The sequence below is a fragment of the Mesocricetus auratus genome, unplaced genomic scaffold, assembly GCF_017639785.1.
Source record: "Mesocricetus auratus isolate SY011 unplaced genomic scaffold, BCM_Maur_2.0 Super-Scaffold_100004, whole genome shotgun sequence".
Classification (NCBI taxonomy): Eukaryota; Metazoa; Chordata; class Mammalia; order Rodentia; family Cricetidae; genus Mesocricetus; species Mesocricetus auratus.
Window position 1 is genome coordinate 88,950,940 of NW_024429189.1, and position 21,389 is coordinate 88,972,328.

A 21,389-nucleotide genomic window follows, 5' to 3' on the forward strand; every position below is an offset into this window, starting at 1 on the left:
ATGGTTACCGGAGACAAGCACTTTGTGAGAGGGCAAACGCATGCAAAATCTTGTACACCAAGTTAAGAGATCCCAAGTCCAGCATGATTAGACTTCTGATTCTTAAGGGCAAGGGCCAGCAAAGACATATTGACTGTCTATTGCATGCAATGCATTTACTTGGTAGACACTGATTTTGTTACTCTTAACAACCCTAGAGTGGGTATTGCCAGTCCTTGACTATGTATCGGTATTCCAGCCTTCACCCTAAGCTAATTGTTACACCCGGAGCTATTACCTGTGGGCAAATGGCATTGCTTACTCATTGATAGATCGACTTGGATTGCCCTAGCGTTTGGCATTCATCTTGGCACCGTCACCTAGGCGTAGAGGTGTTTCCACAATTGTGTGCCTAGTGCGGTGTGTTTTGCCCTTACTGTAGAGTTACTGGAAAGAATCAAAAGGCTTATTATAAGGAAGTGCTATGCCCGGCATGGTGTCTCATGCCTGTAATTCCAGGATTTGGAAGACAAAGGTAGGAGATTCAGGAGGTAGCTAGATTGACCCAGGCTGCAGGAGACCCTGTCTCAAGAAATAGGCTGCTTGCCCCTCCCCCATAGTAACGTGCACAATTGTCTCACACGCTTTAATTTTTTTATAAAGATAGGAATCATGAGACAAATCAATGGAACAAGTCTTTGGCCTCAGCTGGGTGTCCCTGGGATGAATCCGGCCAGGTACTGAGAACACAGTAAGGAATAGGAGCCAGTAGGACAGCTTGGCTGCTAAAGGCCCTTGCTGTCAACCTGACAACCAGAATCTGGCTCCCCAGAAGGTGGAAGGGGTAAACCAGTTCCTGAAAGTTGTCCTCGGGTCTCCACATGTGCATCACAACTTACACGCAAAAATTAAATGCACTAAAACGTAAGATTAAGTTCAGAACAAGGTAGAAAACTCCAATACTGGGCGAGGTGGCACACAGCTATATCCCAGCACATGGGAGACAGAGGCAGGCGTATCTCGGTTCCAGGCTAGCCTGGCACACAGAGTGAGACTCTGTTTCAAAACAAGCAGCATGTATGGTGATCCCCCTGCCTCAGTCTCTCAGTGCTGGGATTACAGGTGTGAGCTACTGCGACCACAGATTGCTAGGGATTTAGTTTCTTTTTAAGTTTGTTTTTTTTAACTCTAATGCTAGAAGCCTTTTATGATATCATTCGGGCATTTAACCTTTCATACACTGATTTGCTTTTCAGGTTCTATACCTTCTCAGGAAACTGGGTAGAGGACTGGCTGTTGGTTTTACTCTAACTTCACAGAACAGGAAGTTGAATCTGTGGAAAGTGTCCTGTAAATGAGTTAGCTTACGTAAAACACTCAGAGCAATGCCTGGAATGTAATAGGTACTCTCTAGGAATAAGCTATTGTTCAGATCATTTATTATTACTATCCCTGTGGCTAATCCCTGGGAGCCATCTCTGCCCAAGCCTGGTTGCTGGGCCTTCTCAGTTATCCTGTGTTTCAGGTGCTGGAGGCCACAGCTGCCCTATACAATCAGGACCTGTCTCGTCTGGAGCTGCTCCCAGGAGGGCTTCTGGAAAGCCATGGGGACCCTGGACCTCTTTTCAGCACCATTGTCCTCGACCAATTTGTCAGGCTACGAGATGGTGACCGCTACTGGTTTGAGAACAACAGGAATGGGTAAGGCTTGCCTGGGTCTTGTCTCAGATCTACTGTGGCCTGGACCACAGGCCCTCTGCTTGGCTCTACACAGCCTGAACAGGCCTCAGTTCCAGCCCCACTGAGTCTCTCAAGTGAGGATTTGTCTGACAGCATCCTAGGCTGGTAGACTTTCACAAACAGCTGTGAACCAGGGACTCTTTGTCCTGAGTGTGGGGTCCAAAGTCTCTCCTAACCATGACAACACCCCACCTCTCCTATGCCCAGACTGTTCTCTAAGGAAGAAATTGCAGAAATCAGAAACACTTCCCTCCGGGACATTCTAGTGGCTGTCACCAAGGTGGACCCCAGAGCCCTGCAGCCCAATGTCTTCTTTTGGCTTGCCGGTAAGTGACCTAGAGATGACCGGAGGGACATAGATCCAGAGTCTTGTCCTTTTTCAACAGTAGGCTTGTTTTGATGTTGCTGGATGAGCACTCCAAGTGTGGAGTGAGCTAGGGTTCTGCCCTTGAGAAGTTTGGTGCCAGGGCTTTCACATATAGTTTCTTTCTGCATAAACCCAGGAGGTGATAAATTGGGGGAGGGACCAACTCTCTCAAAGACCTGGAAAGGGCTCTTATATTAAAATGGGACAGGATGGGGGTTGTGGGTGGCATTAGGAGGGCCAAATGAGGACAAGAGGACAAGGTTATTATATTCCACAGCAGTGAAGAAGCTCTCCCTCCCTCCTTCCCTCCCTCCCTCCCTCCTTCCCTCCCTCCCTCCCTCTCTCTCTGTGTGTGTGTGTGTGTGTGTGTGTGTGTGTGAGAGGTGGGGATAAGAGATTTTGAAGCTCATTCTGGAACTTGCTTGCTACCCACATGGTCTTGCTACAATGACGGGTAAACAGCCCCTTCCTCTCTAGTTCCCAACCTCTTCTGCTGCCACCCTCTTCAGTGATCTTGTGCGAGATTGTGGCTCAGTGCCAAGTATTCTGACCTCTGCCTCCCCAGGAGACCCCTGTCCCCAGCCAAGTCAGCTCAGCACCAAGGGCCTACCAGCCTGTGCCCCCCTCTTCATTCGAGACTATTTCAAGGGCAGTGGATTTGGCTTCGGACTCACCATTGGGACTCTCTGCTGCTTCCCCTTAGGTAGGGGAGTGATGGATGGGCAAGGTGGGCTGTTGAAATGAGTAATCTAGAGGGTGGGTTGGAGTTGTTTTATGTATGACAACAAATAATACAGAGTAACTGTCCCTCTGGGTGGGGAGAAAAAACCAAGGGAAGGTATCTAGCTACAGAGAAGTGAGATCCAGGGAGATTTGCCTCCCTGATCTCCTGAGATGCCTCCAGGCCTAGCTTGGTCAAGAGCCTGTAGGAGCCCTGGTCCACATTTGTTTGTAAGAGCCTGGCAGCCTAGGGGACTGTCAGAGACACATCCTCACTTGAGAAGCAGAGCTGAGACAGACACAGTTTCTGAAACAGGAGCATGGGAAAACTGTGTGTGGGTGGCCCAGCAGCTTGCTATGGTGTGTCTGACTTGAGGAATCCAAGTGCAAACTTAGTCCCTGGGTGGGAAGGAACCTGAGTAATGGAAGCATTGGTGACAAGACTGATATTTTAGACACTATCCAGAGCACCCCATGGGCTGCAAAGGCGCTCTTCCCACGGACCCCACAGTTTGAAAGTTGTACAGCAGGAGAGTCAGAGGGTAGAACTGGTAGGCATCTTCTAGGGAATGGAGTTGAGAAGGAAGCGGCTCTCTGTCCCCTCAACACCCTATCCCATGCTCACATCAGTCAGCCTGCTCAGCGCCTGGATTGTTGCCCGGCTTCGGATGAGGAATTTCAAGAGGCTTCAGAGACAGGACCGGCAGAGCATCATGTCTGAGAAGCTTGTAGGGGGAGTGGAAGGTAGGCCTGGGGGTTGCTGGAAAGGTGATGGGAAGGACATGGCTTGGGGCTCTGGTCCCTACCTCCGTCCCAGAAGCCTGTGGAAAAGGCTTCTTGTTATTTTCAGGACTGTCAGTAAAGCCTGGGCAGGTGGAGGAAAGCCACGGTGGGCACTGGACCTGCAGTTTTCCAAGTTTCAGAGCTCCTCCCAGTGATGGCAAACAAATGGAATGTGATAGAGTAGTGGGAGAGTCATACAATCCTGCTCCATTTCAAAGGGCTATGACTCACAAGTCCCGGGTGGCTTTGCGGCAACTTACACTGGAATTGCAGGCAACGGGAGTAATTAATGAAGGTCTGAAGTCAAGCAAGGATTGGAATCTTGGTTCCACCACTGTGCACTGACTGTTGGACCTTAGGCAGATTTTATTTTAAATCCCTAAGCCTGTTTCTTCCTTATCCGTAAGATGGGGATCCTAATAGTGCCTGTATCTTAGGTTGTGAAGAAATGCAATAACTAATTCCAAGCAGCATGGTGAGCATCCAGCAAACACTCGGGAAATAGTGATCCTTAGTCTCCTCATGGGGTGAGGAACAGCAGAACTGTTGAGGAGAGAATGACCCTCAGGGCCTAGGATGGGGCCTCGCTGCTGCTGAGCCCCTGTACTGGCCCTCTCTCTCCTGATGTGCTCTGCTACTCCCTAACTGACCCAGCCCCATCTCTCGCTTTCCAGCCTTGGAGTGGCAGGGCCGCAAGGAACCCTGCAGGCCAGTACTTGTACACTTGCAGCCTGGACAGATCCGAATAGTAGATGGCAGGCTCACCGTGCTCCGTACCATCCAGCTGCGGCCCCCACAGCAGGTCAACCTCATCCTGTCCAGCAACCGTGGACGCCGCACCCTGCTGCTCAAGATCCCCAAGGAGTATGACCTGGTATGACCCAGCTGGCCCCTCTCACAGACGAGGCGGTTAAGTGGAAGGGAAGGAACACTGAGCCAAGAGGCAGAGTTTCTGGCCGCTAGTCCCCTGATGTAGTGCCTGATAGAGAGATGAACTTGAACGTGTTTGTCCTGTTCTGGACCATGCTGGCTGAAGAGGTCCCCTGGCATTTTGGCAGCCACTGGCACCTTCCTTCTTTATGAAGGATGTTCTTATACGTCCTAGTTATGAGTTCCTGGAAGAAGCCGGGTCCTCTTCCCTATTCTCTCATTTCAGTCGAGGGGATGTTCAGGCACTCGGAAGCCGACTGTGAGCTCTGACTACTCCACTCACGGTCCACTCCACCCTCTGCTCCCCTCCCCACCTCCGGGTTTCTCCAATGTGGAGCAAATGCTCACTTGAGCTCATTTTTCTCTTCTGTAAATGGAAAGACAGCATCTCTTTTGCAAGGCCACCCCGACGACCCCTGGTGCAATCCATGCAAAGCACCTTTCACTAAGAGCCTCTGACGAGTTCACCTCTGCTCCCGCTGCCTTTGTAGGCGCTGATGTTTAACACGGAGGAAGAGCGGCAGGCACTGGTAGAAAACATCAGGGGGGCTCTGAAGGAGAGCGAACTGAGCTTCCAGGAGTGGGAGCTGCGGGAGCAGGAATTGATGAGGACAGCAGTGACAAGGGAACAACGGAGTCACCTCCTGGAGACTTTTTTCAGGCACCTTTTCTCCCAGGTGTGTGCATGGGATCAGATCTGGTGTGTGTGTGGGGGAACCAAAATGTGCTCACACACACACACACACACACACACACACACACACACACACACACACACGGTGGCATCCTTACCAGCTTGAGGCCATGGGGCTGATCATTCAAAACTCAAGGTATGAATTCTTAGCTAAGTTTGTCATGATTTAGGTCAAGTCACTAGACTTATATGTTACTGTAGTCCTAGGCCAGAGACCAGATCTGGAAGAGTACGGATAGGGGTATATCCCAACCAATTAAGTTCAGCCACTTGCCTCACAAACCAAAGTAATGGTGGCTTGTCAGGGAAGGAATCTAATCAACATAGTCATATTGGGAAGACAGCGCTGGAACATTGCAGCTCTGCAAATTGGCTCCAGAGAACGTGTTACTCCATGTCACTTAGGGGAACATCCCGGTGTTTTGCTTAGGTGTGCAGCTTCGGTTCCCATCATGGAGTACCGGATTCAGTTTAGGGAGTAATCTCATCATGGGCTGATCCGCCTGCAGGTTCTGCTGCTCCTGAAAACCAAGGCAACGGCAGGTTTATGGTAGCAACTGCAGAGTTCAGGCTCCTTTTCAGGGGTCTGGAACTGGATGTAAAATCTGGTGTCAAAACACCCTCATCTTGATGTCTTTTGTTACCCTCATCTTGATGTCTTCAGGCTTGAGGGGTGAGACAGATTGGGTAAATTTAGGGCTGATCACCCCCAATACCACCGGGAAGGTTTTTAAAAAAGGTTTATTTTAATTTTGCCCACGGTGCGGGTGGGAAGGGGACGGCACAAATGAGTGTGGATGATCACAGGGCAGAGGCGTCACTTCCCTCTGGAGCTTGAATGACAGGTAAATGGTTGTGAACCTCCTGAGAAACCTAGTGTTGGTGCTGGGAACTAACTTGGGGACCCTTGGAAAGCAGTGTGTGCTCTTACTGCAGCCTTCTCTGCAGCCCGAGCAGGAAACTGAGGCCCAAAGGAGATACAAAAAATAGAGGCACAGATGGTGTCATTTGTTCTGCTTTGAGGCCACATAAAGAGCTAGTGGTCTTCTGCAAAGGAACTCTCTGGGTTCTTTTTCACACCTGTGGTGCCCCTGCCTATCTCAATCCTGTCTCCTGCTACAAGTCTCCAGGGAGACAATGTGCAGGGATGTAGCAGAGCAAGCTGGTACTGTGGGGCCCCTGAGAACCATAGTCCACCCCTTCTTTGGGGAGTGCACCATGGAGCATTAATATCTGCCATATGGACTTCTACTGAGAGCTACTGGGAAGATGTGGAAAATTAGACAGAAGGGGAAAATCCCAAGACCGATGTCCACATCTGGCACAAAATTAAAGATAACCTGGCTAGAATGCCAGGGTGGAAATAGGAGATTACATGTCGAAAGCATGGTGGCACACACTTGTAATCCCAGAACTGTGAAGGGAGAGAAACAGGAGGACTGGGAGTTCAAATCCAGCCTGAAATTCTATCTCAGTACCAAGGGTCTCTGTGGGCTTGGTTCAGTGATAAAGTGCTTTCTGGGCTCTGTCCCCAGCATGGGGCTCAGGGTAGACATAAATACAGCATGTGTCCCAAGAAGTCAATTGTTCCATCGGGATGGTGATGATGAGCACACAAAGGACTGGTAAGGGGTGAAGATTATAAAGGCGATTCGGGTAACACGTGGTCTCAGACACTAGAGAAGAGGGTGACGTGTGATCTCAGACGCTAGAGAAGAGGGCGACACGTGATCTCAGACGCTAGAGAGGAGAAGTTGTCAGCCTAGTTAAGATCATGATGGAGGTAAGATTGGCAAGGACACAAAGTCAGCAAAGGTCTGTCCCAGGAGAAAGGGTGGGTAGGACTGAGCATAGGAGCACTGTAGAGGGAGAAAGTTAATGTCTGAGAAGGAACAAGCTGGCTAGCTGGGAGAGAATTCACACAGGAGACTATTGTTTAACGGGCTTGTGCACATGAACTTAACCCTCCAACTATTGAATATGGAGTGTGCACAAGACTGGTGGGGTAGGGCTCCTTGCTAGGGCACAAGTGGGATCCGGGCACCCGCAGCCAGTTCAGATTTCAGGAGGGAAAGGAAGGGAAGACCTTGTTCTGGAAGCTCAGTGGACTGTTAGGTCTCCCATAGCTGCCCTCCACCGTCAAACCATTCCCTACACAGCCTCTTACTGATTTTCATAATAACCTGTGAGATAAGTAGGGCAGCTGAGGAAATGAAGCCCAGACACCAAAGGGATGTGCCCGAGGTCAGGCGGCACACAGATGGCAGGGTTGGGACATGAACCCAGGTCTCTTACCTCCAGGCTCTGTCCACAGCAGCACTTTGTTTGAAGCTGCAGTGTTTGCCTCATGAAAACACAGCCGGGCTTGGACTGAGCTGCTGTTGACAGGCAGGAAAAACAGGTATTATAGCCTGTGGCCTGCCTGCTTCCCACAGTGTTCTCTTGCTGGGGTAGTCCCTGGGTAAAATGGAGGCGGCCTGAAATAAAAATTCTCCTCTCCCAACCCCTGTAAGATGTAAGACAGAATTAAAGGATTCCCATAGTCTCAGGTAACCCAAAGGGAGGACTTTAGCTTGGCTTGGAAAGATTCGGGAGAGAGTATAGTTGGCAAGCAAGGCCTATTTTCAATTACATTTATTTTTCTCTCTGAGTCTCCTTCTCCCTGTGTCTCCAAACACATCATTCTCAGGTCACAGCATGTCTGGGACCTCTTGGTTCCAATTCCAAATACCCAGGTTGGGTCAAATGTGCATACTTGGTTCAGTCAGCTAGGTCAGATGGCCAGGCCTCTGGTATAAATATAACTCGCAGACCTGCGCTGCTTATGGGGGTGTGTGCTGGACAGGTGCCTCAGAAAAGTGGCCCCACCAACCTGTAAGTGATGCCTCCTCTCCCCTTCCCCCATGTCTGCCTAAATGCAGGTGTTAGACATCAATCAGGCAGATGCGGGGACTCTGCCTCTGGACTCTTCGATGAAAGTGCGAGAGGCCCTGACCTGCGAGCTGAGCAGGGTTGAATTTGCAGACTCCTTGGGCCTCAAGCCCCAGGACATGTTTGTGGAATCCATGTTTTCTTTGGCCGACAAGGATGGCAATGGCTACCTATCCTTCAGGGAGTTCCTGGACATCCTGGTGGTCTTCATGAAAGGTGAGAGAGGAGAAAACAATTGTTCAGACAGGGGCAGGGCATTGACCCTGAAGTGTAGCTGACCTATTGGAAACAGACAGCCCTGAGGCTAGGTCTTTCTATGGCAGGCGCCTGGGAATCTAGTGAGGGCTGTGGAGGCTGGGCAGGGCTCTCCTCACAGACCTCTCCTTCTTTCAGGTTCCCCCGAGGAGAAGTCTCGTCTTATGTTCCGAATGTATGACTTTGATGGGAATGGTCTCATTTCCAAGGATGAGTTCATTAGGATGCTAAGGTTGGTCCTCTCCAACAGCCAGGAGAGTAAGTCAGGACAGGGACTTCCAGGAGGAGGGCCCATCAAAGGGGTAGCTCCCCCTTATCTCTCTAACCAGAGCCTTCTAGATCGGGAACTTGGGATTCAGCTGTCTAGGACCTTGTTATGGGAGGCCCTGAAGGCCTGGTGGGATGGTCAGTGAACCTGAGTGTCTGGGCTTGGTGCCCTCCCCCAACCCTAGGTCCTTCATCGAGATCTCCAACAACTGCCTATCCAAGGCCCAGCTGACTGAGGTGGTGGAGTCCATGTTCCGGGAGTCGGGCTTCCAGGACAAGGAGGAGTTGACCTGGGAGGACTTCCACTTCATGCTGCGGGACCATGACAGCGATCTCCGATTTACGCAGCTCTGTGTCAAAGGTGGGGCCAGTGAGGCTGACTTATGTGTCAGGCATAATTCCTATACACTTTTAGTAGCCCATACATAGAAACACTGCATTTAAGAACCAGAAGAAAAGTCAATATAATAATGAATGCATAACATAGCCAGTGTACATTATACTCTCTTTTATACCCATGTAATTATCAAATAACATTGCTTATTTATTTATTTGTTTGTTTGTTGTTTTTGTTTTTGTTTTTCGAGACAGGGTTTGTCTGTATTGCTTTGGAGCCTGTCCTGGAACTCACTCTGTAGACCAGGCTGGCTTCAAACTCAGAGATCCGCCTGCCTCTGCCTCCCGAGTGCTGGGATTAAAGGCGTGTGCCACCAACCCCCGGCTAGTTTATTTATTTTTATTTGTTTGGAAAAAAGGGCCCAAGAAGATGAAAGCACCTTGGATCCACGAATGTAGCCTGGCTGCTGCAGTGGGTGGGGTGAGGGTTGGTGGGAGACTTTTTGTTTGAGACAGAGTCTTTCTTTGTGTGTGGCTGGGTGGCCTGGGACTTGCTGTGTACACCAGGTTGGCCTTGAACTTGTGGCAGTCCTCCTGCTTCTACCTCCTAAGTGCTGAAATAACAAATGTATGCTACTATATACCCAGTAGATGTCTCCTGGACCCTTGCCAAAGCCGCCCCACCCCTGCACCTCTAAGCTTAGAGCCCAGAGCAGGAAGGAAACAGTGTTTCTTTGACACAACTATGCTCGGGCCAGGCTACATTCTCAGTGACTAGGTTGTGAGGTTCTGGACATAGGGTGATATATTTGGGGTTTTATTCCCCACCTCCCACCCTATCTCCTGACTAAGCGCTCAGAAAGTGTTTGCTGATTACATCAAGGCCCAATGCTACTGTCCTGCCCCCTGCTTCCTGCCCTACCTGTGTCTGACTCAAACGGGTGGGGGTCAGGGTCGAGTGAGGGAAGGGACACATAACAAGCAGGAGGTCTGTGTGTGGCCTGCTCTGAGCTGTCACAATGTCATTGTAGTTTTCTCCTTGGGACATGTTGAGACCAAGTCCAGTCCTTCCTGGGATTATGAGAAGAGTGGGAGCTGGCAGCATTGTGAGACACAGGAGCAAGCTGGGCGAGATTCGGATAAACTTAAGCATAAGCCTTCCCCCGACCTGAGGGCAAGGGAGCTCGGACGAGGAAAGCTGATTCTGTGGCTTTGTGCTTTTCTTAGGAAGCCAAGCAATGGCACTTGGCCTGAGGGCAGAGGCCAGGGAAGCTCCTGGAAGTAACCCAGGCTACACAGTCCTGGGGGTATTCAGGCCTGGTATGACTGACTGGGCAGGGGACTGAGGAGTGAGCAGCAGGTTGACAGTGTGTAGTGTCTTGTTTCGAGTTTAGTCATCTTTCTGTTGTTCCCTTCTGATCTTATTTGAAAAGATTTGGCAAGACAGAAAAGGGCACAAGAATTTCACCAAGACTGGGTCTTGATTACTATTTCACCACAGGTGTTGTTTGCTGAACAACTGAAGAGTCTAGATATCTGTACTTGGTGTTAAACACTTGAATTTGGGGGTGGAGAGAGGTTCAGTGGTTAAGAGGACCTGATGCTCTCGTAGAGGGCCAGGTTCAGTTCCCGACACCCACATAGCAGCTCACAACCATTTGTAACCAGGGGATTAGATGTCTTCTTCTGGCCATCTCAGGCATCAGGCATGCATGTGATAAACATAAATCCATGGATACAAACACTCAGACATAAATTTAAAATAAGCAACTCTTTAAACACTTGAATTTCATTTAGTTCAGTTTACCACAAGCCAAGACATTTTTGGGATTAATTCAGAATGTAGAAGTACCCTGGAGGCTCCTGGGCTCCTGTAAGGACTTGTATTTGCCAGTCAGCGCACGCCTTTAATCTCAGGAGGCAGAGGCAAGGGACTCTCTGTGAGTTCAAGGCCAGTCTGGTCTATAAAGAGTACTCCAGGACAGCCAGGGCTGTCACACAGAGAAACCTTGTCTCAACCCTTTCCCTGCCCCCACAAAAAAAAAAAAAAAAAAAAGAACAAGAACTTCGACTTGCAGCTCAGCCTTGCCTTGTTCTCAGTGTTCAACTCTGACAGGAAGAATGAGATGAAGTTTCCAGAATTTTATTATGAACATTTTCAAGCACAGAAAGACTTTTGAGTGACCTTATAGCTACCACTGACTGTTAGGTAGGTGAGCCCACTTCTCACTGGGGCCAAGAGCTGAGACTGGGGTCCCCAGAGGCAGGATCTCCTCTGGATGGAGACTTTCTGCAGGTTTGGACATAGGAGCCAGGCTCTCCTAGATGCTGAGCTCTGAGCTGTTCCCTCACCGAACTGCATCGTAGGGGTGGAAGTGCCTGAAGTCATCAAGACCCTCTGCCGTCGAGCCTCCTACATCAGCCAGGAGAAGATGTGGTGAGCTTCCCTCTGGGTATATCGGGTAGTTGTCATTTTGTCCCTAGAATAGTTGAGGTTGGGCAATACTGCCCCCCCTCATCCCATGTAGCACCTTCATGCCACTAGAAACAGGACCCACCCCCTCCAAGTGGGTTCATCCTGCCTCAGGCTGAGGAGAAGCCTGCTGAGTTTCAGCAAAGCTCACTCACCACCGGGACCAAATGTCCTTGTAATGGATGCAGTTTTATATGGGGCCCTCCACTGCGACCCATTCTGTCTGCCTACCTATCTGTGGGACTCCTGCTGTCCTGTGTGGAGGATTTGATCTTTCCTGGACACGGCTGCTTTGGAAGCAGAGCAGGGCAGCAGGAGGTTGGATAGTGGGTACCTTTTGCTTTTCCTCCCTAGCCCTTCGCCCAGAATGAGCGCCCACTGTGCCCGCAATGCCATCAAGACTGAGGCATCACCACAGAGACTACAGTGTCCCATGGACACAGACCCTCCTCAAGAGATTCGACGGAGGTTTGGCAAGAAGTATGCCTGCTTTGCCCCTAAAGGCTATGCATCCCTTCAACAGTCCGTTACACGGTGCCAGGCACCCTGCTTTATGGGCAGATAAATACTCTCTGCCCCAGAATGCTTTGGTGCAGTGAGTCTGGAGAGCCTGTCACTGCAGTTCCCTACTGATAATGTTAGAGAGGTAGGAAGGGCAAGGGAGCTTCAGGACTCTGGGATGTTTTCTCACCTCTGTCTGGGAAGTCAGGGGGGGGTCTTCATAGAGGCACTGCCCTAGTGAGACTTTTGTAACTGAGATAAACCATGACCAAAAGCCACCTGGGGAGAAAAGGGTTTATTTGGTTTACAAGTTACAATCTATCATACAGAGAGGCCACAGCAGGGACTCAAGGCAGGAGCTTGGAGCAGAAACCACAGAAACACTGGTTTCTGGCTCGCTCCTTCTAGCTTGTTCAGCTAGCTTTCTTATACAGCCTAGGCACACTTGCCTAGGGATGGCTCCGCCCAAAGTGGACTGGGCCTGCCTACATCAGGTAACAAAAAATGCTCCAGACATGCCAGTCTGATCGCGGTAGTTTCTCAGGTGAGGTTCCTGCCTCCCAGGAATGTCAAGCAAATAACTAAAGCTAACTGTGACAGGCCCCTTGAGCCTTGAGCCTGTGGGTGACTGGTAGGAACTACAGACAGGGAGGGGCAGGGACTGTCTACGAATGGACCCTGGCGTAGGTGGAGTGTATCCCCAGAGTTGAAATAACCACTTAGAGGTCCGCCTTCACCTAAACAGCAGGTGTAGACTTTGGATCTGAACCCTGCTTCACGAGACTGTCCTTCCCAGGCTGCTCCTCAGAGATACCCCTTGGGGTAGCAGGGTTCCATTGGTATCAAGTCCCACAGGCCAAAGGCTAAGGCTTCCTGTCTCCCAGGGTAACTTCGTTCCAGCCCTTGCTGTTCACTGAGGCACACCGAGAGAAGCTCCAACACAGCCGCCGCCACCAAACGTTGCAGCAGTTCAAGCGCTTCGTTGAGAACTACCGGCGCCACATAGGCTGTGTGGCAGTGTTCTACGCCATCACTGGAGCGCTCTTCCTGGAGAGGGCCTACTGTGAGTGACATCACGGACTGCAAGTCTGGGGCCTGGGATTAGGGCCTTTTGTGAGTGACCATGTCCTGTGGTGATGGGCTGCGGCAAGAGACAATAGCATCGCTTACAACCGCACGGTCTTCCCTCCACAGACTATGCGTTTGCGGCTCACCACAGTGGCATCACCGATACCACCCGTGTAGGCATCATCCTGTCCCGGGGCACGGCGGCCAGCATCTCCTTCATGTTTTCCTACATCCTGCTCACCATGTGCCGCAACCTCATCACCTTCTTGCGGGAGACCTTCCTCAACCGCTACATTCCCTTTGATGCGGCCGTGGACTTCCATCGCCTCATCGCCTCCACAGCCATCGTCCTCACAGGCAGGGCTGCTGCTCTTGGTGCCTGCTGCCCTTGCTAGCTTCTCCTCCTCTGATGCTCTCCCCTATCCCCACTTGCATTTAACTTTAATGTGGAGCTTGGGTGGCCTTCTCCATAAGGATGAAGCCCAGGAGCCCACCCTGCTTGAATGGCTTTTCTTCTACTTTCAAGGGCACCCCTCAACTTCTCAATGATAATCTACCAAGACTCCAGCACAAGAGAGCAAACTGTTGCTTTCCTGGTTCTTATGTTTGAAAACATCCATGAAAGAAACCAAAGGAATGAGCTTCTTATGCATAATTTCAGATTCGTGTGGTTGCGTTTGTGGGTGTAATGGGGGAGGACCATGAGGTTGATTAGAGGTCAGCGGCCCTGATCCCAAGGGTGCCGTTTCAGTCCTCCACATCTGTTTGGCACTTAGCTGTGTCGGGCATCCTCACTTGGCTGTCCCTGGGCTCATCACCCTGTCTGGTCTTTCCTAGTCCTACACAGTGCTGGCCATGTAGTGAACGTGTACCTCTTCTCCATCAGTCCACTCAGTGTTCTATCTTGCCTCTTCCCTGGCCTCTTCCACGACGATGGGTAAGTGTGTGTGTCAGGAATGAATTTCTTGGAGGTAGAGGATAAATATTCTTGACCCGGAGAACAGTGTCACTTTCTGGGATGGGTGGTTGTGCTGCTCCTCTGGGGACTCTAGGAGAGGCCTGGAGACGTCATCTCAGGACTCTTTGCTGTGCCTTCCACTCAGGTCAGAGTTCCCTCAGAAGTATTACTGGTGGTTCTTCCAGACTGTACCAGGTGAGAACTCCTCCCTTCTCTGAAAGTCTAGGCTTAACTCCAAACTCCAGGCTCTGGACCCTGTCTGTCACTTAACAGCCAAACTCATTCAACTCTTACGATGAACCAGGCTCTGCCTTTGGCCCAGAGGACACTTCTGGGCAGTAAAAGACTTAGATGTCTACATTACAGCTTCCTCCAACCTCGGGATAGTTCCCCTTCAAGGGGGCTCACTGGCCCCTAGTCTGGACCGGTAGGTAGGCTCCTCTTCATAATATTTATATCATGATCATTGCTTGGAATGCTGTACCCCAGCTGCATAGGAGAAGGACCAGGCTTTTTTTTAATCAAGCCAGATGGAAACCTCTACCCACACAATATTATGTCTTGACAAAGGTTGGGGGGAATATTCCTAGCTTACTACAGTCACCCATTTCAGAGCTAATGGCTGTGAATTTATTAAGACTTGTCCTAAACCTATCTATATTTTCAGTCCATTCCCTCCTTGGGGTAATGTGTTTTTCGTTCTCACTTCTTTCAGTGAAATACAGCAGTTTTCTTTTTTTTTTTAATCCGACTGCTTTGAACTTCGGAGGGTGCTTTGCCTTCTGCTGCACACTGGGATTTGGTGGATAAGGCTGTATTTATGCTCTTCTCTCTGTTCACGACTTTACAGGCTGCGGTTCAATCCCTTCTTAACCTTTGCTTTTCCACACATCAGGGCTCTAATCTTCCTAATTACTGTCTTTCTCCTCCTTGATCACTGGAGGGTAGGTAGTCTGTGTTTCCACACCCCATCCTGGCTTCAGCATGACCCTCTCTGTACCCCTGGCGTGGGATTCTCCCTGAAAGATGGGTCTTCCTATCAACTCCAGGCTGGATGGGGGACTGTCAATTTGCTAGTTTAGTATGGTTCCATGCACAAATTGGTTCAGAGTTCATGTCATGTCCTGTTATAACCGAGTATCGTGGTGCAGCTTTGACCCCATGGTGACATAGCCCGATATTTCCAGTGTCTTGCCTAGAGATTTCTGTGCATTCATTCAGCACACATTTATATAGAGCCTGCAATATGCCAGGCCTTGCATCAGCCAGCAGGGTCAGTGATGAGACAGCCTAGTGTTGTTCTTGAGGACCTGAGGGCCAGGATAAGGACAGTCACAAGTGTAAAGGACACAGCTATGGAAGATGAGCAGTATCTGTTGAAATGGAAGGTACCTATGAGCTGGGGTGTGCCAGGGAGGGGAAGAGAGAGGCTCTGTAAGTTCAAGACCACTGTGTCACCCTTCCACTTTGGATGGAGGAGTGGACAGAGACCCTGACTAGATACCTCAGAACACACCCTCCACACAGCACTGCCCTTTAGTCTCCTGCCCGTTTCTCTCTGCAGGCCTCACCGGGGTGCTGCTGCTCCTGGCCCTGGCCATCATGTACGTCTTCGCCTCCCACCACTTCCGCCGCCGCAGTTTCCGGGGCTTCTGGCTGACCCACCACCTCTACATTTTTCTCTACATCCTGGTAAGGGTTTTTGGCTGTAAGCCAGGCCAGTGGGTACAGGCAAAACATTCCTAGGGAGGCACTGAGGGCTGGGACATTGCTTTCCCATCCCTTAGTTATTCCAAGCATTCCCTTCTCCGCATCCCTCTACGAAGATGGAAATCATAGTGTGGGGCTCTCCCGTAGGTTGGCCCCATTATGCACCTCTCGGAAGATCCCTCCCAGCCATGGGTTTCTTTGGTAGCAGCCCTGCCAGGTTCATCCACATTCCTCATAGACTCCCTCACACTATTTCTTTCCAGTCCTTCTCTACCTTTGTGTGGCTGGTCTTTGGTTCCTGGGTGGACCGCTTGCACCTTAAGGAGGAATTATTCTTTCAGAAAAACTTAAATGGGTTCTGTTTTTGTTCTGATCTCATTTGAGAATGTATTAGCCATATCACCCCAACAAACAACACCTATAAAGTTAATAAGGTTGCTCAAACGCCAGCCTGGTTGCTGATAAGATGGACTTTAAATCCACCTTGTTAGGTTTTGGGTGGGGCAAGCGGTTCAGGAGGACACTGAGGTCGATTACTAGAGAAAAGGAGTTTATTAGAAATGTTATTAACACGTGGACAGATAGACAGAGATGTAATAATGTGGCCTGCTCCAAGGAGAGTTCAGGCCACAATACCAGAGACAGACAGAATGGCTGGGTCTCTGAAGACTATCAGGGGTTAGGTGGCAGAGGAAGGGATCCCTTACATCTTTTGAGGATGGAGAGGTTAACAACAAGAGCCTGCAGTCAGGGGGAGGCAGAGAAGGCGGTGGAGAACAGAATGTGGCACCCCTTTGATGTAGGCTCACTTCCCCACAAGTTGTCATAATATTGGCTAGTCAGCTAACTCAGGACTCAGACAATGCCTGTCAGTATCTGAGAGCAGACCAGGCAGAAGCTTGACGCTAGCATTACCATTCTTACACACCTGTCCTGTTTCCTTCTCGACCTGGGCTCCATGCTTTCTGGCCTTCACATCCCTTCTCTTTTTCTGTTCCCTTCACCCTCCACTGTGTTGTCATCAGCTGACTCAGGTGAATTCCTGAGCTGACTCTGACCTGGGTCCACAATATTCCCCAAAGGGTACCCTAAGGTGACTGAGAAGTTAAAACAAGTCCTAGGCCCTCACTTTCCTGCCGACTGATTGATAGCTTGGCTGCTAGCATTCAAAGAGCCCGAAGACCCCAGGACTAGCACTTTTATCTCCTAGCAAAACAGTATACAGGGATCTCCTTTGTTCTGAGATGGAGAATGTACCGCTGCCTGGGTGTGGCTGAATCCCGTTATCCCACCTCCCTCCTCCCAGATGCAGCTGTCCTCACTGACAGTGGAGAGGACATCCTGCCTGTGGCTCAGCACATCCTGATTTTGAAATAACTATCTGCCTTGGCTTAGGATATTTCCTAGAACTGCTGATGTTTGTTTCCAAAGAATCTCTCTTTCCTTTGGGAGCTCTGGTTAACTAATTTCCTCCTTCCCTCCCTCCCTACACAATAACGGGTGGAGCCCTCGCCTGCTGCCTACTGCTTTTGCTGAGAATAAAGTTCTTTCTTATTCCTGGTGATAAAACAAATAGGGAGATAGAGTAGAGTGGTTGCTTAATTCCCTAAGTCAATCCAAGACTGCTTTCTGATTCATTGCTGCATTGTACACATTGCTGGCTTGCTGGGCAGTCCTAGCCCTAGCCTGACAGACTGAGAGCATTTCACCTGGGCAGGGAGATCAGGGCCAAGGCAACTTCTTCTCACTTATGGGGGGGGCGTTGTGGAGGGGTGGGGGGGAACAAACCCTGAGAAAGAATGTCTAGGCTGACAACTCAGCCTAGACTGAACTTCTCAACCACCTGTGGAACCCTTGATTGGAGAAGGAATTCCTGATCAAGAGACCTGAATTCAATGAAATAGATAGCAACAAAGGGCCTCTTCTGCCCTAACTCTGTGGGAAGTCCAGCAGAGGTGGCAACTCTAACCCCTGCCCTTAGGAATTTAGGATTCGCTGCAGAGACCAATGCCACATGGACACCAAACAGAAGGAATGCTGAGCAGATTGTCCCAACAGTAAGCCACAGGAAGTGATGGAGGAGAGTTTCACGTCCACTGAACTGACTAAGGGGCAACTTTGAGAGAAAATGGGACTTCAGCCAGAGCTTTAGAAGAGATAAGATAAACAGAGACAAGGCTGAGTGGATGCTGAAGGGCAATCCAGGCAGAAGGGCCTAGGTAGAAGCATGCAAACAGATGCAATGGCGAGAACGGTGGGAGCACATCCAGGGCACAGAGGGACAGGCCTGGGTAACGGCAGGACATGCTGGCGACATGTGGGGTGGCTGATGAGGCAGGGTGGTTAGGGCTTATCAGAGAGGCCATGCTATATGGTGGAGCACAGAAAGACAGGAGCAGCGGGTGAGGAGACCAGCCTTGAACCACACCCAGGATTGGGGTGGCAGATGGAAAGGGGCCAGTGCAGGAGCTGGAAAGTGAGTGGCCAGGGAGGCTGAGGCAGAACCTGTAGAACGCTGTTGCTGAGGTAGCAGTGAAGCAGGGAGGTGAGGAGGGGTCACAAGTACCCCAAGCTTCAGAGAGGGAGCTGGTATGGCTTAGGGAAGACCTTGTCATAGGGCCCGGTAGCATGAGCCTGTAGTCCCAGCTACTTGGGAGATGGAAGTAGGAGGATTTCAAGTTCAGACCTGCCTGGTCTAGAGAGTGAGTTTAAGGCTAGTCCGCTCAAGTCATTAAGACTACCCCAAAATTAATTAAAAGCAAGAAAAAGCTGGGATGTAGCTGTGTGGTAGAAAACTCGTCTAGCACGTATGAGTCGCTAGGTCTAACCCAGAGAACAAAAGAAAAGCAAGAGGGAGGGAGAGTCCTAGGGCAGGCTTATAACCTGTCAGGTTATCTCACAGAAAAGATAGACTAGTTAGGTGTTCTTAGCCACCAAAAGGTGGAAAAAACAGGGCATCCCTTCCCCAACAATCACCGAGTGCCAAATGTGTGCCCAGAAGGCAGTACAAAGATCCAAGACAATGCTAGCACAGTTCCCACCTCCTCAGACCATTCAGGAAAATAATGTCCATGTAACTGAACAAAAGCTGATTACGGATGATGGAAGATTAAGAAAAAGATACGCCACGATGTGGCGGACATAAGGCAGAGGAGGTGCCGTTTTTTTCTTGGACTTGGAAAAGGGGATGGAGAAGCCATGAGAAGAACTAGGGGTAGCACAGCCCAGGCTTCCCAAAGATTCTGAACCCAAAGGGACTTGTGTTTGAGGACCAGGGAGGAAGAACCAGCTAATAAGATTCTAGAGGCCAGAGTGCTGCGAGGCCTGAGGGTACAACAGGAAGTTCACTAAAGCTTTTTAGGCAGGGGACAGAAGTATTTTAAAAGTCACACTGGCCACATGTGTTGATACAGGCTTGTAAAGCCTGTTGCAGGAAGACTGCCACAAATTCAAGGCCAGCCTGGGCTACATCTGAGAGATTCTCCCCTCTGTCTCTGTCTCTCTCTCTCACACACACCACTGGATATCTTACAGAATCTAGGTGGGAGTCAACTTGGCTACGTACAGAATGATAGTATTCCTTTGGAGTGCTTTGGGGGATGGAGGTGGGAGTGATTGTCTTAGAACCTTGAAGGAACTGACTCTCATAGGAGCGGGTGAGGTCACGGGGTCTAAGGCCAAGCCGGCTCCGCAGTCTGTTGTATGTACCACCTCGTCTGAGCTGTGCTCGTCACCCTGCAGCTCATCATCCATGGCAGCTTTGCTCTGATCCAGATGCCCCGATTCCACATCTTCTTCCTGGTCCCGGCAATTATCTATGTGGGGGACAAGCTGGTGAGCCTGAGCCGGAAGAAGGTGGAGATCAGCGTGGTGAAGGCTGAGCTGCTGCCTTCAGGTACAAGCCTGGAGATTGTGAGGGCACCGACTTGGTTTCTAAACTGACAGGCACAAGCAGTGCCTGGACCGCTCCAGTCTACTGGCCCCGCCCAGTGGAGGTGGAAGGGACCTGGGGGAACTGGGAAGAGTAACCTGAAGAGAAATGTTCTTTGCTAGAGGACTGGCCCTTCTTAAGCAGAGGGTGGAGGAGCCAGGCCAGGCTCCCCTTGCCCTGGTCACCCCCAGCTCCTCCTCAAGGCAGGCTTCTAGTGCGGGAATGTCTGCCTTGTCATTAGAGCTGAGGCTGTAGGTAGAGGAACTTTCTGGGGGCCGTACTGTTTTTGGGTTCAAAGCTACAGTCTCCCGCATCATCCCTTCTCAGGAGTGACCCACCTGCGGTTCCAGAGGCCCCAGGGCTTTGAGTATAAGTCAGGGCAGTGGGTGCGGATTGCCTGCCTGGCTCTGGGGACCACGGAGTACCACCCCTTCACATTGACCTCTGCCCCGCACGAGGACACACTCAGCCTGCACATCCGGGCAGCTGGACCCTGGACCACCCGCCTCAGGGAGATCTACTCACCTCCGACTGGTGACACCTGTGCCAGATACCCAAAGGTGCCCAGAGCTCAGGCCAGATGTCTCCACACTTCTCTGTCCCCACCCCCAGCATCACCAGGCTCCCTACCGCACTGCCCCCTCACTGAATCCAGAGAACACCACAGACCACTCTACCCTGCCTGATGTCACCTAAGCTCCCTTTTCCTGCCACCATTTCTGGCTTCAGAATGATGGCTAGGCTGAATTTTAAAAAAAACACTGCCCTCCCTACAGCTGTACCTCGACGGGCCGTTTGGAGAGGGCCACCAGGAGTGGCATAAGTTTGAGGTGTCAGTGCTAGTGGGAGCTGGAATTGGGGTCACCCCCTTTGCCTCCATCCTCAAAGACCTGGTTTTCAAGTCGTCTGTCAGCTGCCAAGTGTTCTGTAAGAAGGTGAGTGCCCCCAGCACTGCCTGCATCTCCTGCCATCCAGGCAAGGACACGCTGGTTGGAACCTGGAGAGGGGCGGTGTGCTGGGAAGATGCCAGGTTGTCCTGACAGGCAGAACTGGTACACTGAGCCTGCAGGACCCACCCAGTCTCTAAGAGCTCCTTCACTCAGCCATGGGGTGCCCCACACAGGAGTTGCTTGTGGGAGTCCCTCCAGGGAGGGCTAAAGGGAGGTAAAACAAAACAAGCAACCAACGAAACTGCATTCCCTCATCCAGGAGAGGCCAGCCCTTGGAGTGCTGGCTGGGAGAGGGAAGGGCACCTTTGGGGTGTGGCACAAGCAAAACTGGCTCAGGTCTCAGGGTTGAGGGGAGGTGCCAAGGTAGGGCTTGCAGGTGAGTTGGTCCTAGTAGCACAGCCAAGCCTTCAGGCCCCCTCCACATAGGTCCTTTTTCTGCAGTTAGGACCCAATGGCAGGTCCCTGCTTGTCTCGCTGGGCCTGGCAGCTGAATCAGGTGTGCTGGAATGCAGAGGCCCAGCCTACACGCTGTCAGCACTCAGAGGGTGACAGTTCCTTTCCTGTCCTTCAGTGTCATCTGCTCTGTTCCTTCACCTGCAGCACCAGGCTTTTCCTTTTCAAAGTTGCCCCCCCTCACCTCCCCAGGGGGAGCCTGCCTTTTATCACATCTCAGGGAGCTGGGGTCCCCAAGGTGGCTGCTGCTCTATGGAATGCCCTACAGGTCAAAGTTCTGCCTCTAGACAGCTGTTGGGAGGTGGCTAGCCACCTGCCCTAGCAGCACCCACTGAAGGAAATG

At 50.9% G+C, this 21,389-nt stretch overlaps 1 protein-coding gene across 3 annotated transcripts in view; it reads left to right on the forward strand.

The window, feature by feature from the left end:
• Window positions 1-21,389, forward strand: part of Duox1 (dual oxidase 1) — a 33,546-nt gene that overhangs the window by 10,432 nt on the left and 1,725 nt on the right. For 2 of the 3 annotated variants that reach the window (XM_040746186.1, XM_040746187.1), the window contains exons 13-31: window positions 1,505-1,680; window positions 1,927-2,045; window positions 2,652-2,789; window positions 3,437-3,550; window positions 4,264-4,463; window positions 5,011-5,196; window positions 8,135-8,360; window positions 8,538-8,631; window positions 8,852-9,027; window positions 11,370-11,439; window positions 11,830-11,955; window positions 12,861-13,039; window positions 13,171-13,401; window positions 13,882-13,981; window positions 14,148-14,197; window positions 15,567-15,694; window positions 19,454-19,607; window positions 19,971-20,203; window positions 20,420-20,578. In XM_040746186.1, coding sequence (XP_040602120.1) covers window positions 1,505-1,680; window positions 1,927-2,045; window positions 2,652-2,789; window positions 3,437-3,550; window positions 4,264-4,463; window positions 5,011-5,196; window positions 8,135-8,360; window positions 8,538-8,631; window positions 8,852-9,027; window positions 11,370-11,439; window positions 11,830-11,955; window positions 12,861-13,039; window positions 13,171-13,401; window positions 13,882-13,981; window positions 14,148-14,197; window positions 15,567-15,694; window positions 19,454-19,607; window positions 19,971-20,203; window positions 20,420-20,578 — 2,859 coding nt within the window. Of the gene's footprint in view, window positions 1-1,504; window positions 1,681-1,926; window positions 2,046-2,651; window positions 2,790-3,436; window positions 3,551-4,263; window positions 4,464-5,010; window positions 5,197-8,134; window positions 8,361-8,537; window positions 8,632-8,851; window positions 9,028-11,369; window positions 11,440-11,829; window positions 11,956-12,860; window positions 13,040-13,170; window positions 13,402-13,881; window positions 13,982-14,147; window positions 14,198-15,566; window positions 15,695-17,018; window positions 17,288-19,453; window positions 19,608-19,970; window positions 20,204-20,419; window positions 20,579-21,389 lie in introns of those variants that run through there. The other variant, XM_040746188.1, reaches the window with a different exon arrangement.